Raw genomic sequence first — 19,161 nt, forward strand, 5'->3', positions numbered from 1 at the left:
GGGGAGAGGTGGGCAGGGGCTGCGCTGGGCTGGGCAGTGCCCGGCAGAGGGCACCAGCAGCGTCAGGGAGCGGTGGCAGCATTCAGGGGAGGGCTCCCAGCAGGGCTTGGTGCTGCAGAGCCAGGGCTGGGGAAGGGAGCCCAGAGCTGCAGGGGCAGGGGACAGGAGGCCACTCTGGGCCCTTGCTGGCCTGGGCAGAGCAGGAAGGGGGCCCAGGCCATTCGTCCCCTCACCGCAGCCTGCCACGACCTGCACGGTGCTCACGGAGCATCCAGGGCCAGGCTCTGCCCTGTGGTGCGCAGGGAGAGGGCAAAGCCTCTCTGAAAAAGAGGCTGAAACTGAAAAAGGTCCCTCTGCTGCCCTGTGGTATGACAGGGCCAGGGTGGGACAGCTTACCTTTATTTGATGTAGTTCTTGTGTAATTTGCATTGGTGATGGCACAAAAAGACAGTTCCTTCAGCAGTGATGTACATCCTTCTTCATGTTAGGACACAACTCAACGTCCTTCACTCTGCTTTATCTCACAGATGAACTGGATTAGGTCTCCTTGAGTATTCTGAGGCACAATGCAGTGCTTTTTGCCTTCTGACACTCCAGCACAATATGTGTGACTTTCCCTTACTCTGCGCATTGACCTGACGGGTCATTTCACACTTTTCACTTTCATATCCCTAGTTGGAAGGGGATAATTCCGAAAGTGGGGCAAGCTGATGGATTCTGCCTCAGCCATTTGAAGCATGGTATACTTGAGTTTTTCAGCCTGAGTTTGCTAGATGACCCAGGAAGATGACCCAGGAAGGTAAATGGATGTTGAAGTGTCTAGCAGAACTAAGGGAGAGTATCATGGGTTTCCAATGGCCATTTCAAATATAGGTCAACCCCAGGAACCCACTGGAGAAGAGGTTTGTCTTTGAAGGGGTTTCCTGTGCTGGGCTGGGCTGCAGTTACAGGGACAAAGACCACTGCTGGCAGTGGAGGTGCCCTGGGAACCCCATCTATCTCCACCTGAATCCCTCAAGGGGCTCTGGTCTCCTGCAGGTCCTTTCTGAAAGCTGACAGTCCATGGAAGTACCTCAAATACAAAGGGGTCTCTGGTGGTTTTCCCTGATTGCTTATGCTCAGACAGCAAACCTCTGCCTCAATACCCAGTAATTTTTTTAAGTCCTTAACTAATAAAGCAACTAGTCGTCAGCTCAAATGATTCAATCCCTTCTGTGAAATGTCTCACATGAATGATAATTTCTATCATGAAGAAATGTCAATTTTCAGGATGTATATTCATGGCAGTAGAAGAAATGCTTGTGTACACCTGTACTTGCTTTGTCATCGCTTTGTCTATCATGGTGTGCTCCCTCATCTTCCAGGCTCAAAACCTGACTTGATTACACAGAACATGCTGAATGTCCCCTTTCCAGCTGCCTGTCTGGACCCATGCACTTCCCATGGTTCTCCTGCTTTGCCCTCCCCTTACTCTTTGATCATTCAGACCGCTCTCACCAACCCAGTTGCTGCTTTGAGTTTCAGGGAGTTCCAGCTCGCCCATCTCTCAGCAGTCTGTCTAATGGTTTCCGTAGCAAGAAATTCATCGCTTCTCATTGAATTAGTATGATATGGATTAATATTAACACAATTATTTTAAATTTCCTATTAATCAGTGTAAAATAGAGCATGTACAGTCATCCTTTTGGGAAGGTAAACATCACTGGAGGCAAAAAAATGAGGAACTTGAACATTTTTTTATTTTTTTTTGAAAATTGCAGCATGATTTCCTGTTGTTTGTTTTTACATAGGAAAAACCCTGCTCTTCCTACCTAAGCAGGGCTACAAAGCAGTAACCCTTGACCAATATCTATAGGAAAATGATGCTCCAAACTGAAATGCAACAAAATTCAGCCTTTAAAATGAGGAAAGATTTCTATTAGATGCTCTTTGAAATCTTCCTCCTTAACTACACCATGAAAGTTCTCCAATTAGCTGAACAAGTCTTGAAGACATGATGAAAACTGTGGGAGAGATATGGCTGTTTAGGACTTTCTCTGTTTTAATGAGTTCCGTGGTGTATTTTAGTGCTGAGTCAGTGAAACTTGGGTAGTGAGAGGAGAATGATGCAAGTGCTTGAGAAAGTAAAGTCAGATGGAAAAGTTGAAGTGATTTGGAGTATTAACGGGCCCCACTGAGGGCTGTTACTAAGAAAGCCTCCCCAGGGACTTGTTAGGGCAGATAACTGGAGGCCATGATTGCAGACAGGAACAGGCACTGCGCTGAGAAAAGTCTTGGTTGGTTTTGGTGAAGCAGAAGGGCCAAGGCCTGACCCCAGCCACTGGGAGGGGAGATCCTGCACCCCCACGTCTGGCTCAGGGCTCTTCTTGGGGTCTGTATGATGTGGTGGGCAGTGTGATGCCACGAGAAGAACTTCATTATGACACCTCCCCACCCCTGCACAGGGTATCAAGGAAGCAGTGAGGCCCCATTGCAATGACTATATCTCGTTTCCTCAGAAGCTCTTGCCAAAGGGACAAAAACGTCAGGGCTGTTCGGGCCTTCCATTCTTGCCAGCACCCTCTGCCTTCTCCTCTGCAGGCTTTCCTCTGCTGTCCCGCTCTTTGCCCTATTTCCTTGAAGTCTGCAGACACCCATCTCTGTTCACCACCTTGCTCTCATCCTGGCATTTCCATCATTTCACCAATGTCTCATCAACCCTCACCAGCCGTTCCTTGAAACACAAAGCTAGGGTCTGATCTTTGAGTGACCTCTGTAACTACAGCACTTCTCTTTGAGGGACATTTCTTCCTCCTCGCGGCCCTTCCAAGGTGCACTTTGTGGCAGTTTCTCTCCTGCTCTTTGCTACTACCAAAGAAAGCTCCATCAGGGTGGAAACCACTCCTGAAGCAGGCATCCCAACCCATCAGGCTCCTTGCAGACAGAAGTCACCTCACCAGCATCTCCCAAGCCCTGGGCCTGCTGCTGGCCTTGCAGCTTCTTGGCTAGACACAGCCAAGCCTTGTGCCTCGTGCTGTGCAGTGCCGGACTCAAGCAGAAGGGACAGGACAAGCCCTATGTGCGCCTTCTTTCTGTCTGGGTCCTCGTGGGGATGGAGGCAGAGGGGATCCCACAGTCAGCATGCCAAGCAGGGGCCTTCTGCTGGCCTAGCAGGGCCACTGGCACATGTCAGCCCCAAAGTGCCGATCCCAGGGAGAAGCCAAGGGTGACGTGCCACCTACAGACAGAAGGGACCTCACAGTCCCTGTCCGTGACACGTTCCTGCTGCTGCCCTATGAGCTGCAGAGACAGAAGGGACCTCACAGTCACTGCCCCAGTCACATTCCTCCTGCTGGGGCAGGACATCCTGAGGCAGAGCTGAGCTCATCAGAGCATTCCCACCCATCTCCTCCTTGTGGCCCACAAGCTGATCAGATCCATGGCCCATCACATTTATCTGTGAATGCCATGTGACTGCAGAGAAGTCTCACAATTCCTGCCTTGCCCCAAGGGGCCAAGCACCTAAAGATTTGGGTTAGGAGTGGGGCTGAAGGTGAGGAGGTTAATGCACAGGAACAGGGGCTTTATGTGTTAGGTTTTCATGAATGGGATTAGGGACTAGGTCTCATATTTGTGGGTGAGAGCTTAAGCAAATATTGAGTGGGAGGGTTTGGTGTTCTGCTTGGTGTGTCAGGTGTGTGGTTAGGGTATGGAAAAGCCTTGTGATTTAGGGTTTTGTTTAGTTCTTCCAAGAAGTCTAGGCTTAAATAGAGCATTTAAATCTAGTGTTAAGGGTAGGGATCAAGGTAAGCAAGAGAGTAATGGTAAGGGAAAGGGGCTATGGGCATAGTTTTGGCTTCAGTACAGACTTTGAGCTCAGGCATAAGAGCAGTGGATTCCTGTCAGGGTGTGGAGTAGCATTTAAATTTAGGGATTAAGTTTACTGGTTGAAGCCGGTGAAGGGCCTCATGTGACTATTTTAAGTCACAGTTACAACAGCATCAGCAAAAACCTGAACCTTCTTACCTCTACAAAATCCTTAATTTCTGCTGGCCAAGCCCCTATTCCCTCCTCCAAATCTCACATTTCTCCTGTCCTGGGTTTCTCCTCACCTGCCCATATCAGTCATCTTCTTAGGGGCATGTTGATGATGGCTTTCATGATCTCAGCTTATCCATCACACCTCTGTTGGCTACTCTATTTCTGAGAAAAGTGGCACTTAAGACACGATGGAAAAGGACACAAAAGTCCATCAGAGCACCCTGCACAATGTGCCCAGCAGCTCTGCACCTCCAGAAATGTGCTGTTCCTGCCCACAAGTTTTCTTTCCAGAATGGCTCCTATGGATCCAGGGTAACTTTTCCCAAGCCCTCACTTCCCCAGGCCACACCACTCTTGCCCGCAGGCCCCACGTGTCTCTCCAACCCTCCCCTCTTCCCCTGCAGTAGTGGCACCTCGCCGCAGCAGGTTGGTGCATCTCCAGGCTCAGGGGTGTTTCCTGAGGGCCTGCCCCGTGTGGGGAGTGGTGGGGAGGAAGAGAGCAAGGTCAGCTCCTGGGGCATGGCTGAGCACAGCCCAGCCATCCCGCACCGCGGGCAGGCCCCTTCTGCCAGGCTGAGGCACACACGCAAGGTGGACACTTCTCCATCAGCCCAGCTTCGCACAGGGCCCTTCAGCCCTGCCCCTGTCCTGGGACTCTCCTCCTCCTCCTCCACCCACAGACATACATTGCTTTCCATTTGGGGACGCAGGCAGGACTTTAAGGATCTGCTAAAGCCCTGAATTTCCATGTTTTTCATAGTCCTCCTGGCTATTCCCACTGCCTAGCCCTGCCTTCCAGGCGGAACTCAGTAACGTGGTGCTCAGCAATGAATAATGGGGTCATCTTTCCAAGGGAGGGTAGAAATTTCTCGGGGGCAGGCTGCAGAGATGATGAAGTATTGCATCTTCATCAAGGCTTTAAAAAAGGTCTCCACAATTACTCTGCAGTCTTATGGGCCTTCACCTGCTGGCTCTTCACGGCCTTCCCTGGCGTTGCAGAGCCCTCCTTAGCCCCTGGACACCTCAGATTCGCTTTTCCCCCTAAAAGACTCTTCCTTGGATGGTCACTCATTTTAAGAGCTCCTAATCACTGCCCACTGAGCACATTGTCCCTGCAGATCCCCTGACATCTCCTGCCAGCTCCAGATTCCTCTCCAGGCTGGAATCTGCCATCAGCCCCACTGCAGGGGGAGCAGTCCCAACCCCTTGGCTCTATTCCTGATAGCACATTTGGAAGAGGTGCCCAGGCTTCTGGCTTTGCCCTGAGCAGCCCCTCTTGTTACTGTGGTGCTAGCAGGGTGGCCAGCTGTGACCCAGGGCTGCACAGTGCCTGCTGCTGCCTGCAGCCACAGGGATGTCACTGCAGAGACAACAGGACTGTCCCCAAGGTACATGAGACCTCATGACTAACACAGATACAAGAGCACAAGAAAACAATGAGGAACCAAAAAGAGAGCAGCAGTGAAAAGGCCACGTCCTGCTGCTGGCCATGGCCATGGCTCCAGGGAAGCAGCAGGGGCCCTGAGCCCCTCCTGCGTGCTGGGGCTGCTCCCCCAGCTCCAGAGGAGATAGGAGGAGACAGCAGCTGAGACCAATGTAGTTCGCATGGTTGTTTTATTGTGTTTATCTGCATGGTAAGCCTGCTTCTTTAGGTAGATTTGATGATTGGGTCACTGTAAATCAAAAAAATGTAACGTTACAGGTTGAGGTTAACATTATTTAAGTCAAAACAACTTGGAGAAAATATTTATAAAGAAATATAATAACAAAAAATTCTCCTCACACTGTCTGAAATAATCAGGAAAATCAAAGTCATTATTGATTCCGAAGAAGCATGTATCCATAGAGTTTCCTTACTGCATCCCTGAGCTCCTGGTTCCTCATGCTGTAGATGAGGGGGTTCACTGATGAAGGAACAACTGAGTAGAGAACTGCCACAATAAGATCCAAAGATGGGGAGGAGATGGAGGGGGGCTTCAGGTAGGCAACCATGGCAGTGCTGAGAAACAGGGAGACCACGGCCAGGTGAGGGAGGCACGTGGAAAAGGCTTTGTGCCGGCCCTGAGAAGAGGGCATCCTCAGCACTGCCCTGAAGATCTGAATATAGGAGAAAACAATGAAAACAAAACAGCCAAAGGCTAAAGAAACACTACACACAAGTGCCACAGCTTCCCTGAGGTAGGCATCTGAGCAGGAGAGCTTGAGGATGTGGGGGATCTCACAGAAGAACTGGTCCACAGCATTGCCTTGGCAGAGGGGCAGGGAAAATGTCGTGGCCGTGTGCAGGACAGCATTGAGAAAGCCACTGCCCCAGGCAGCTGCTGCCATCTGGGCACAAGCTCTGCTGCCCACGAGGCTCCCGTAGTGCAGGGGCTTGCAGATGGCAACGTAGCGGTCGTAGGCCATGACGGTGAGAAGTGAATACTCTGCTTCAACCAAGAAAGCAACAAAAAAGACCTGTGCAGCACATCCTTGATAGGAGATGGCCCTGGTGTCCCAGAGGGCATTGGCCATGGCTTTGGGGAGAGTGGTGGAGACGCAGCCCAGGTCGAGGAGGGCGAGGTTGAGGAGGAAGAAGTACATGGGGGTGTGGAGGCGGTGGTGGCAGGCTACGGCGATGAGGATGAGGCCGTTGCCCAGGAGGGCAGCCAGGTAGATGCCCAGGAAGAGCCTGAAGAGCAGGAGCTGCAGCTCCCGCGTGTCTGCGAATGGCAGCAGGAGGAACTCACTCACAGAGCTGCTGTTGGGCATTTGCTGACATTGGACACAGCTGTCTGTTGGAGAGGATAAGGCGAAACAAAGTTAGAACAGACGTCAAAGAGGAAAACCTATTGCCAGTTTTGGAGCACCCCCCAGCCTGAGCGTCTCTCTTTGCAGGAGAACCTTTCTGCAGCTCTCCTGCTTGAGCTGCGGCTGGTGCTGGCTGAGAGTGGCACTGGGAGCAGGGGCTGCTGTGGGCTCCAGAGGAGTCCTTCCTGCTGTGCAGCAGGAGGGAGGCAGGAACATGAGGGAACTCAAGTTCAGTCCACTGAAGTTCAGTCCATTGATCAGGTCAATGAAATTCGCAGTGCTGTTTCAAACAATGCACCCCAATGCAGAACAGAGCCGCAGATGCCACTGCTGAACACTCCTGTTCTCAGCTGCCCTGTGTCACCCCTCTGTGAACTGCAGGACCGTCCCGCTCAGGTGTTTCCCTGAGAAGAAACTGGAGACAGCTGAGAGCAGAGAAGCCCCAGTCCAAGTGCAGCTGGGCAGAATCCTCACCTTGTGTTGCATGAGCAGGGTCTCAGCTCTTTCCTCCTAGCCAGGGCTGCTGAGGCCTCACTCCAGCTGCACACAGACAGCCATCCAGCAGCACAGGCATGGCCTTAGAACAGAGGTGTCTCTTCCTTAGGGCACCTGGATAACACAAGGATGCCACGAGAGAGCTGCATCCTGCTGGAGAGAAGCCTGCAGACCAGGAGGATGCCCCACAGACAGAGCTGGATATTCACAAACTGGGGTGTCCCAATATCCAGTCTGTATCCCCTGCAATTTCTGGAGGAGGCTTGGCCACCTCACTCTTGGCTGACCAGGGGCAGCTGGATTATGACACTCCGAGGGGCTTCTGCCAGACTTCCTCACCTCGCAGTGCCATCCAGCAGGACTCTCAAAGCCTACTGCATTGCCCACTGCCCTCCCAGAAACAAGACCCAGCAGGAGACCATTCCAGGACGTGCAGCTGCGTGGCCCTGCAGCCAGAGACTTCCCTTGTCAAGGGCTGTGCAGATTTCTCCTGTAGGCAGCTCTCAGCATCCTCCCACTGCCAAGTGCCTCCAAGCCCTCTCTCCTTCTCTCCTCTCCCCGTGCCAGCTGCGGTCAGAGCCCCCAGCCCTGCTGCGCTGTGCAGAGGAGCTGCTCCTGGCCAGAGCTGTCTCTCTGCACCACGGCCCTCTTGCCGGGAGCTCTCTCTGTCCCAGGAGCCCGGCCCAGCTCAGCACCAGACGCCCAGACCAAGGCATTGCAATCCCCCCTCGGGGGGCTTTGGGGAGGAGCCCACAAACCTCAGGCACTGAGAGACAATTGAAGACGTCTCTCCAGAAGTCCAAGTGAGAGGCAAGTTTCCTGCAGTGTCCCCCTGAGGGCCAGCACTGACACAGCCTCCCTTGGAGCTCGTTAGAGCAGAGCATTGGAGGCAGTGAGGACAAGGAGACAAGGGCAGTGTGAAGGTGACCCTGATGTGTAGGAAAACTGGATGTGTTTGACCAAGCACAAGGGCCAGGCCTTGACCCCAGCCCCTTGGAAGGGAGATCCTTTCCCTTCACACAGTGCTCAGGGCTCTTCCAGGGGCAGGAGGAGATGGGGATGTGCATGGCCAAGTGCAGGAGAATGGTCCGAGCCCTGCCTGGTTCATGGGTGGGGGCGAGGAGGCAATGAGGCCCTGGTGCTTGAACGATAAGCTGTCTCCTCCTAGGCCTCCGTGGCAGTCCTGGGTCCTGTTGGGACTTTCAGCCTTGCTACAGACCTTGCTCCTCTCCACACAAGCCTGTCCTTGGGACTCCCAGACCTGCACATGTTTTCCTGCTGGCTCTAGACCCTTGTCCATGTGGTATCTCACAGGATCGCGGCTGAGTCTGATAACTCAGATTTTCTTGGTGGCCATGCTCTTGTAAGGCAGCTCTGCAGGAAGCTGGCCTTGTTCCTGGTGAGCAGCACCACTGCTCGTATGACATCCCTCGTGGTGCTCAGGCCCTCCTCCTCCTGGGCAGCAGAGCTTGTGTCCAGATGGCAGCAGCTGCCTGGGGCAGTGGCTTTCTCAATGCTGTCCTGCACACGGCCACTACATTTTCCCTGCCCCTCTGCCAAGGCAATGCTGTGGACCAGTTCTTCTGTGAAATCCCCCACATCCTCAAGCTCTCTTGCTCAGACACCTACCTCAGGGAAGTTGGGGCACTTGTCTTTACTCTTTCCTTAATATTTCTTTGTTTTCTTTATATTGTGCTGTCCTATGTGCAGATCCTCAGAGCCGTGCTGAGGATGCCCTCTTCTCAGGGCCGGCACAAAGCCTTTTCCACGTGCCTTCCTCACCTGGCCGTGGTCTCCCTGTTTGTCAGCACTGACTTGTTTGCCTACCTGAAGCCTCCCTCCATCCATTCCCCATCCCTGGACCTGGTGGTGGCAGTTCTGTACTCGGTGCTGCCTCCAGCAGTGAATCCCCTCATCTGCAGCATGAGGAACCAGGAGATCAAAGATGCAGTGAGGAAAATATTTCTATGCATGCTTCTTCATCATCAATAATGACTTCATTATTGTCATTATTATCCTGTCCTTTTTGTCATTATACTTATTATCAAAATGTAATATTAGAAATAATCCTAACAGGACTACCTGGTTATTTGGGAAACTGAGAGAATGATTTCCTTAAGTATACTTTTATTAATATTTTAACAACATTTTATGTTGATAAAGATAATGTTATTCTTGTCCTCCTGCATAACAAGTTTTAAAATTATTTTTAACCAGTGATAGAATCATGGAATCACAGAATGGCCTGGGCTGGAAAGCACCTCAAAGATCACCTAGTTCCAACCCCCCTACCATGGGCAGTGACACCTCCCAGTAGATCGTGGTTGCTCAGGACTTCATCTAACTTGCTCTTGAAGATCTGCAGGGATGGGGCATCCAGTACCACTGTGGAAAACCTGTTCCAGTGCCTCACTATCCTGAGTGAAAAATTTCCTTCTAACCTCTAATCTGAGTCTCACCTTTTAATTTAAAACCACTTCCCCTTGTCCTACCATTATCTACCTGAGTAAAGAGTCCTTCTCCATTCACTTTATAAGACCACTTTAAGTATTGAATATCTGCAATGACATCACCCCGGAGCCTTCTCTTCTGGTAGGCTGAACAGCCCCAGCTCTCTCAGCCTTTCTTCATAGGAGAGGTGCTCCAGCCCCTTGATCATCTTCGTGGCCCTCCTCTGGAACCACTCTAACAGCCCACATCCTTCTTGTGTTGAGGGCTCCAGACCTGGACGCAGGACTCCAAGTGGGGCCTCACAAGGGCAGAGCAGAGGGGGACAATCACCTGCCTCTACTTGCTGGCCACTCCTCTCTTGACGCAGCCCAGGATGCACTTGGCCTTCTGGGCTCCAAGCACACTGCTGGCTCATGTTGAGCGTTTCATGCAGCAGAACCCCCAAGTCCTCCTCTGCAGGGCTGCTCTCAATGAGTTCTTCTCCCAGCCTATCCCCATGTCTGGGATTTCCCCGGCCCATGTGCAGCACCTTGCACTTGGACTTGCTGAACATCATTAGGTTAACATAGGCCCAGTTCTCAAACCTGTCCAGGTCCCCTTGGATGGCATCCCTTCCTTCTATAGTATCAACTCCACCTCTCAGCTTGGTGTCATCTGCACTCAATGCCTCTGTCTATGTTGTTGATGAAGATATTAAACAGTACTGATCCACGGACAGACCCCTGAGGTAAAGCACTTGTCATGACCCTCCACTTGGATATAGATCCATTGATCGTCACTCTGTGGTTTTGACCTTATCCACTGAACGGTGCACCCATCAAATGCATATCTCTCCAATTTGGAGACCAGGATGTCATGTGGGACCGTGTCAAAGGTCTTACAGGAGTCCAAGTAGATGACATCGGTCGGACTTTCCTTGTCGTCTGATGTGGCCACTCCATTGTAGAAAGCCACCAGATTGGTCAGGCACCATTTACCCTTTGGTGAAGCCATGCTGGCTGTCTTGGATCACCTCTTTCTCTTCCATGTACCTGACATTGATTCCAGGAGGATCTTTTGCATGATCTTGACAGGCACTGAGGCGAGGGTCACTGTTCTGGAGTTCCCTGGCTCCTCCTTTCTACCCTTCATCAAAAGGGGAGTGATGTTTCCCTTTTTCCAGTCACCAGGGACTTCACCCGACTGCCAGGAGTCTTCAGATATGATGGAGAGAGCCTTGGCAACTACATCAGCCAGTTCCCTCAGGACCCTGGGATGCAAGTCATCAGGCCCCATAGACTTGTACGTGTTTAGTTTCATCAGGTGTTCCCAAACCTGCTCTTCACTTACAGCCGGTGGGACTTTGCCCCCCAGCCTCCATCTGTGGGTTCAGGGAAATGAAAAGATTGGGAAGCCTGACTGGCACTGAACACTGAGGAGAAGACGTTGTTGAGTCCCTCAGCCTCCTCCATGGCTGTCATTACCAGTTCACCCTTCTCATCCATCAGAGGGGGAACACTCTGCTTGGTCTTTCTTTTCTGAGCAATGTATCTGTAGAATCTCTTCCTGTTACTCTTTGCATCCCTTGCCAAGCTCAGTTCCATCTGTGCCTTGGATTTCCTTATCCCATCCCTGCACATCTGAAACAAAACCATGCGTGAGGGCCTGGGAGAAGGAACCCTGGACCATAGAAGCCATTCTGGAAACATAACTTGTAGGTAGGAAGCTCAGTTTTGTGGAGGTGCAGAGCTGATGGGCATGTTGTGGAGGATGATCCTAAAGACCTTTTTGCCCTTTTCCCTTCTGACTACAATGCCACTTCTGTCTCAAGACTAGAGTAGCCAACAGAGGTGAGACAGATACTCCGGGATGAAGAATGTCATCCGAAAGCTGATCCCAATAAGCTATGGGGAGGTCAGGAGCAGCCTGGACAAGAGAGATGTGAGATTTTGGGGTGGGAAGAAGAGCTTGGCCAGCAGAAATTAATGATTTCGTAGAGGTAAGAGGGTTCATGTAATGTAGATGCTGTGGTAACACTGACTTAAAACAGTCACATATGGCCCTTATCTCACTTGAACAAGGAATTTTAATCCCTAAACCTAAATGCTACTCCAGCACTCTGAAAGGTATCCATTTTCTTTCTTGTTCACCCTGATCCCTTCTCTTAACACCAGCATTAAAATGCTCTATTTAACCCTAGACTTCTTGGGAGACCTGAACAAAACCCTAAACCATAGAGCTTGTCCATACCTTAACCACAGACCTGACACCACAAGCACAACACCAAAGACTCTCACTAAAACTTTGCTTAATCTCGAAGCCAGAAAATTAAAAACAGGTACCAAGGGGGCTAGAGAGAGGTCAGCCCTGCCTCAGGATGTCCTGCCCCAGCAGGAGGAATGTGACTGGGGCAGTGACTGTGAGGTCACTTCTGTCTCTGCAGCTGATAGGGCAGCAGCAGGAACGTGTCACGGAAAGGGACTGTGAGGTCCCTTCTGTCTGTAGGTGGCACGTCACCCTTGGCTTCTCCCTGGGATCGGCACTTTGGGGCTGACATGTGCCAGTGGCCCTGCTAGGCCAGCAGAAGGCCCCTGCTTGGCATGCTGACTGTGCGATCCCCTCTGCCTCCATCCCCACGAGGACCCAGACAGAAAGAAGGCACGCATAGGGCTTGTCCTGTCCCTTCTGCTTGAGTCCAGCACTGGACAGCACGAGGCACAAGGCTTGGCTGTGTCTAGCCAAGAAGCTGCAAGGCCAGCAGCAGGCCCAGGGCTTGGGAGATGCTGGTGAGGTGACTTCTGTGTGCTTGGCTGACGGGCCGCAAGGAGCCTGATGGGTTGGGATGCCTACTTCAGGAGTGGTTTCCACCCTGATGGAGCTTTCTTTGGTAGTAGAGAAGAGCAGGAGAGAAAGTGCCACTAAGTGCACCTTGCAATGTTGGCACTGGCCATGAGGAGGAAGAAATGTCCAGGGGAACAACTGGTCTTGCTGTTAGAGCCTGAGGCAAAGAAGACATTAAGTGCCTCAGCCTTTACCTCATCTCTTGTCACCAGGTTTCCCCCCACATCCGGTAAAAGGTGATGATTCTCCTTAATCCTCCTTTATTAAAGTATTTACATGAACAGTTTTTTGTTGTCGTTGTTGTTGTTTTTCATAGTAATAGACGGATTGAGCTCCACCTTGCTTCTGGCCCTTCTAATTTTGACCTGCACAGCCCCATAACATTCAGGACACAGCTGCAGGCAAACTGATAGCATGCATGAGAAGGAAGCACAGAAGAGGTGGAACGTGGCAGCCTTCCATCCCCTGCCCCTCTGTGACTCTGTGCTGCAATTCCATTTAGCTGGTTACTCCTGTATCATCCAAACTTCCCTGCAGCTCCTGATGCTGCTGTCTTGTCAGAGATAGCACAATCACAGGAAGGTTGAACGGTCTGTCTGCAGACGTGAACAGCTGACAGAATGGAGCATCAGCGTGGGGGAACCTTGAGAAACTGCAGGATTTTGCCTACACAAACCTCTTGACCTTTACAAGGAGAAGAGCCCAGTCCTGCACCAGAGGAAGAGGAACCCCACCCATCAGGGCAGACTGGGACCCTGCTGAGGGAGCAGTGCCCAGGAGAAGGAGGGCCTGGGCACCACGAGGGATGCCATACGAGCAGTGGTGCTGCTCACCAGGAACCAGGCCAGCTTCCTGCAGAGCTGCCTTACGAGGACCATGACCATCAAAAAGATCTGACTTAACATACTCAGCTCAGATTCAGTGAGATACCACACACACAGTGGTCTACATGAACAGGTAACAAGGTACAGGTCTGGGATTCCCTAGGACAGTCTGGTGTGGAGAGGAGCAAGGGCTGTGGCAAGGCTGAGAGTCCCAACAGGACCCAGGTCTTTGTGTCCGTGGCCACGGCTGTTGTCTCTGCCACTGAGGCCTAGGAGGAGACAGATTATCGGTAAAGAACCAGGGCCTCGTTGCCTCCTCGCCACCACCCATGAACCAGGCAGGGCTCGGACCATTCTCCTGCACTTGCCCATGCACATCCCCATCTCCTCCTGCCCCAGGAAGAGCCCTGAGCAGTGTGTGAAGGGAAAGGATCTCCCTTCCCAGGGGCTGGGGTCAAGGCCTGACCGTTGTGCTTGGTGAAACACATCCAGTTTTCCTACACATCAGGGTCACCTTCACACTGCCCTTGTCTCCTTGTCCTCACTGCCTCCAATGCTCTGCTCTAACGAGCTCCAAGGGAGGCTGTGTCAGTGCTGGCCCTCAGGGGGACACTGCAGGAAACTTGCTTCTGACTTGGACTTCTGGAGAGATGTCTTCAATTGTCTCTCAGTGCCTGAGGATCGTGGGCTCCTCACCAAAGCCCCCGAGGGGGGATTGCAATGCCTTGGTCTGGGCGTCTGGTGCTGAGCTGGGCTGGGCTCCTGGGACAGAGAGAGCTCCTGGCAAGAGGGCCGTGGTGCAGAGAGACAGCTCTGCCCAGGAGCAGCTCCTCTGCACAGCGCAGCAGGGCTGGGGGCTCTGACCGCAGCTGGCACGGGGAGAGGAGAGAAGGAGAGAGGGCTTGGAGGCACTTGGCAGTGGGAGGATGCTGAGAGCTGCCTGCAGGAGAAATCTGCACAGCCCTTGACAAGGGAAGTCTCTGGCTGCAGGGCCATGCAGCTGCACGTCCTGGAAGGGTCTCCTGCTGGATCTTGTTCCTGGGAGGCCAGTGGGCAACGCAGTAGGCTTTGGGAGTCCTACTGGATGGCACTGCAAGGTGAGGAAGTCTGGCAGAAGCCCCTCGGAGTGCCCTAAGCCAGGTACCCCTGGTCAGACAAGAGTGGGGTGGCCAAGCCTCCTGCAGACACTGCAGGGTGCAGCTGGGATGCTGGCACACCGCAGCTTTAAGATATCCAGCCCTGTCTGTGGGGCATCCTCCTGGTCTGCAGGCTTCTCTGCAGCAGGATGCAGCTCTCTCGTGGCATCCTTGTGTTATCCAGGTGCCCTAAGGAGGAGACACCTCTGCTCTAAGGCCGTCTGTGCTGCTGGATGGCTGTCTGTGTGCAGCCGGAGTGAGGCCTCTGCTCCCCGGTTTAGGTGGGAAGAGCTGAGATCCTGCTCATGCAAGACAGGGTGAGGATTCTGTCCTGTTGCACTTGGACTGGGGCTTCTCTGCTCTCAGCAGTTTCCAGTTTCTTCTCAGGGAAACACCTGAGCGGGACGGTCCTGCAGCTCACACAGAGGTGACACAAGGCAGCTGAGAACAGGAGTGTTCAGCAGTGGCATCTGCAGCTCTGTTCTGCATTGGGATGCTTTGTTTGAAACAGCACTGCGAATTTCATTGACCTGATCACTGGACTGAACTTGAGTTCCCCCATGTTGCTGCCTCCCTCCTGCTGCACAGCAGGAAGGACTCCTCTGGAGCCCACAGCAGCCCCTGCTCCCAGTGCCACTCTCAGCCAGCACCAGCCGCAGCTCAAGCAGGAGAGCTGCAGAAAGGTTCTCCTGAACAGAGACAGGCTTGTGCTAGGGATGTTCTAAGGCTTGCAGTAGGTTTTCCTGAGATAAGTCTGTTCTAACTTCTTCTACCTTTTCCTCTTCAACAGACAACTGTTTCCTAAGTCAGAAAATGTCCAACAGCAGCTCTGTGAGCGAGTTCCTCCTGCTGGCATTCGCAGACACGAGGGAGCTGCAGCTCCTGCACTTCGCGCTCTTCCTGGGCATCTACCTGGCTGCCCTCCTGGGCAACGGCCTCATCCTCACCACCGTAGCCTGCAACCACCACCTCCACACCCCCATGTACTTCTTCCTCCTCAACCTCTCCCTCCTCGACCTGGGCTGCATCTCCACCACTCTGCCCAAAGCCATGGCCAATGCCCTCTGGGACACCAGGGCCATCTCCTATCAAGAGTGTGCTGCACAGGTCTTTTTCTTTCTGTTCTTTATATCAGCAGAATATTCCCTTCTTACTGTCATGTCCTATGACCGCTACGTTGCCATCTGCAAGCCCCTGCACTATGGGAGCCTCATGGGCAGCAGAACTTGTGCCCAGATGGCAGCAGCTGCCTGGGGCAGTGGCTTTCTCAATGCTGTCCTGCACACGGCCACTACATTTTCCCTGCCCCTCTGCCAAGGCAATGCTGTGGACCAGTTCTTCTGTGAGATCCCCCACATCCTCAAGCTCTCCTACTCAGACACCTACCTCAGGGAAGTTGGGGCACTTGTGTTTAGTGTTTCTTTATTATTTGGTTGTTTTGTTTTTATTGTGCTGTCCTATGATCTTCAGGGCTGTGCTGAGGATGCCCTCTGAGCAGGGCCAGCACAAAGCCTTTTCCACGTGCCTCCCTCACCTGGCCGTGGTCTCCCTGTTTGTCAGCACTGCCATGTTTGCCTACCTGAAGCCCCCCTCCATCTCTTCCCCATCCCTGGACCTGGTGGTGGCAGTTCTGTACTCGGTTTTGCCTCCAGCAGTGAACCCCCTCATCTACAGCATGAGGAACCAGGAGCTGAAGGATGCCCTGTGGAAATTGATGACTAGATGTGTTTCGGAAGCAGTAAATTTCCATTCTACCTCTGCAGATGACTAATAATGTCAATAACTACAAGAACAGCTAATATTATATATATAATTATTTTGGGGTGTGTTTGTGTATTTATGAGTGTTTTTATTACAGGACTTTCTTTGGTTTCATACGGCTAAAGTTTCCCATTGGAATGATATGATTCATCTCATTTCTTTTACAGTACGTACCTGTGGAGTATAGCTCAGCGACTCTGTACACGAGGAGCCCGTCTCTCTGTGAACATAAACAAAGTGGAGGAGCCTGCACTGCCTTCCTTGTGTGACGTCCTTCCTCTGAGAGCTGCTCTGGCTCTGCAGGGGCAGTGCCGTGTGCAGGGCTGCAGAGGAAAAGAGTGCCATGCCAGCAGCACGGCCAGGGAGCACCAGCGCTTGGGGCATGCAGAGCTGCTCTCTTGCCACTGCCACCCTCTCGTGCTGAGCCCTGCTGGTGGGGTCAGGCCCGGCTGCTCCTGTAGCTTGGTGCCAGTGCTGCCGTGGGGCTGTGCTGGGACTGCAGGCAGGGACAGGCAGTGGGCACGGCAGCGGCACAGCTGGCCTGCGCTGCAGCACTTCCCTCCTAAGGGGGGATCTCCTTCGGCACTGCCTGAAGGCTGAGGCCTTCCTGCAAAGCTGCTGTCAAGATCAAGCCCCAGGAAGAGACTCCAAAGTGGGCCTGTGCTTTCCTTCTTTCCAGGTTGTTATGGGGAGAGCAATCCCAGCATGGACTTTTAGGGATTTGGGTCTGCTTCAGAGGTTCCTTGTTGGTGGCCAATGCCCATGGAGATGGTGAATCGACTCCAAGTCCAAAGGCCTCAGTGCCTGGGCCTCTATAGCACAAGATGGGGCTGATGGCAAATGAATGTTTTTGCAGAGGGAATCAGGAGCTGCCAGGAGAGCTGAGGGCATCAGCAGAGGCATCGTGAGCCCGGGAGAGAGCAGTAAATGGAGCCCGCAGAGCGTGAGCCTTTCCCATGTGGACTGACCACAGCTCAAGTGCTCAGTCTGCTGTGAGCAGGCAGAGGAGAGCTCTGCAGCCCCAGGGCACGCAGCAGCCCCAGCAAAGGAATTTGGTGAATGATTTGACTGCAAGGGCCCTCCTGCCCTAGCACCTCCCAGAACTGGCACGGCACTGGCTCCTGTGTGTCAGAGAGGCTGGGAGCCCAGCAGCAGTGCCATGGGCTGGAAGGATCACAACCAGATCACTTCTACCTGGGCAGATTCTGGGCAAAAAGGGGGTGTTTTGTAGGTGTGGTATTATGAGCTCCGTGGTGCCTCAGAAGCTCCAAGTCCAGTAGGAAGCTAATGGCTGTTAAGTGGCCTGTGAGGTGAACTTTTTTGGAAGTAGCTGAGAGGTCATCCCTTGACTCCTGGTTGGGATCTGTGCCTTTAGGCTCACATCTGCTGGTCTGCATGACGGGCCACCAGATGCATCTGCTTTGCACAGTTTGTGATATCCTCGCTTCCTAAGTAGCTGGTAGGCCCCATAGAGGAAGAGGTCTTGGATTGGGGTTGTCAGGTCGATGTTTTCAGCTTCTGCCTGAACTCATCCTTCAGGGCTGCTTTTGTGGTGGTGCAGAGCTGCTGGGCACATTGTGCAGGGTGTTCCTACAGCCTTTGTGTGCTTCTCTGTGCTGGCTTGGGAGCTGCTTCTTTCTCAGGTGCAGAGTAGCCAACAGAGGTGAGACAGATACTCTGAGTTCATGAAAGCCATCAGAAAGCTGCCTCTAAGAAGATGACTGAGATGGGGAAGTCAGGAGAAGGGTGGCCAGGAGAGATGTGAGATTTGGGGGAGGGAAGAGGAGCTTGGCCAGCAGAAGCTAATGATTTTGGAGAGCTAAGAATGCTCAGGTAATGTCGATCCCACCATAACGCAGACTTAAAGCAGTCATGTGAGGCCCTTACCCTATTTTAACCTGTGACATTCATACCTAAATCAAAACGCCACTCCACACCCTGACAGGAATCCACTGCTCTAAGTTTTGACCACAATATCTCTTGAAGCCAAAATAAGTCCATACCACCTTTCCCTTACTTTTACTCTCTTGCTCACCCTGATCCCTGCCTTTAACACAAGCATTAAAATGCTCTATTTAACCCAAGTCTTCTTGCAGACCTAAACAAAACACTAAAGCAAAGAGCTTGCACATACCCTAACCACAGACCTGACACCCCAAGCACAACACCAAACCCTCCCACTCAATATTTGCTTAAGCTCTCACCCAGAAAGTTTCATCGTAGTCCCTAATGCCATACATGAACAACTAACATCCAAAGCCTGTCCTCCTGTGCATTAACCTCCTCACCTTCAGCCCCTCTCCTAACCCTAATCTTTAGGTGTTTGCCGCTTGAGGCAGGGCAGGAATTGTGAGACTTCTCTGCAGTCACCTGGCATTCAGAGATGAGTGTGAGGGGCCATAGATCTGATCAGCTTGCGGGCCACAAGGAGGAGATGGGTGGGAATGCTCTGATGAGCTCAGCTCTGCCTCAGGATGTCCTGCCCCAGCAGGAGGAATGTGACTGGGGCAGTGACTGTGAGGTCCCTTCTGTCTCTGCAGCTCATAGGGCAGCAGCAGGAACGTGTCACGGACAGGGACTGTGAGGTCCCTTCTGTCTGTAGGTGGCACGTCACCCTTGGCTTCTCCCTGGGATCGGCACTTTGGGGCTGACATGTGCCAGTGGCCCTGCTAGGCCAGCAGAAGGCCCCTGCTTGGCATGCTGACTGTGGGATCCCCTCTGCCTCCATCCCCACGAGGACCCAGACAGAAAGAAGGCGCGCATAGGGCTTGTCCTGTCCCTTCTGCTTGAGTCCAGGACTGCACAGCACGAGGCACAAGGCTTGGCTGTGTCTAGCCAAGAAGCTGCAAGGCCAGCAGCAGGCC

General features: G+C 52.6%; 1 protein-coding gene and 1 pseudogene across 1 annotated transcript; one reads left to right on the plus strand and one right to left on the minus strand.

The window, feature by feature from the left end:
- Nucleotides 1–5,835: 5,835 nt before the first annotated feature.
- On the minus strand, nucleotides 5,836–6,771 carry LOC121063405 (olfactory receptor 14C36-like). Its single transcript, XM_040543827.1, has one exon. It carries the CDS (start codon nucleotides 6,769–6,771, stop codon nucleotides 5,836–5,838), a length of 936 nt encoding a protein of 311 aa, XP_040399761.1.
- Nucleotides 6,772–15,349: 8,578 nt separating this feature from the next.
- Nucleotides 15,350–16,309, plus strand: LOC121063408 (annotated as a pseudogene).
- The last annotated feature ends 2,852 nt before the right edge of the window (nucleotides 16,310–19,161 follow it).

Source organism: Cygnus olor, unplaced genomic scaffold (assembly GCF_009769625.2).
Source record: "Cygnus olor isolate bCygOlo1 unplaced genomic scaffold, bCygOlo1.pri.v2 scaffold_78_ctg1, whole genome shotgun sequence".
NCBI classification, from domain to species: Eukaryota; Metazoa; Chordata; class Aves; order Anseriformes; family Anatidae; genus Cygnus; species Cygnus olor.

Coding starts and splice junctions, on each gene's coding strand:
- LOC121063405 (XM_040543827.1), bottom strand. CDS start 6,771: ATGCCCAACAGCAGCTCTGTGAGTGAGTTCCTCCTGCTGCCATTCGCA.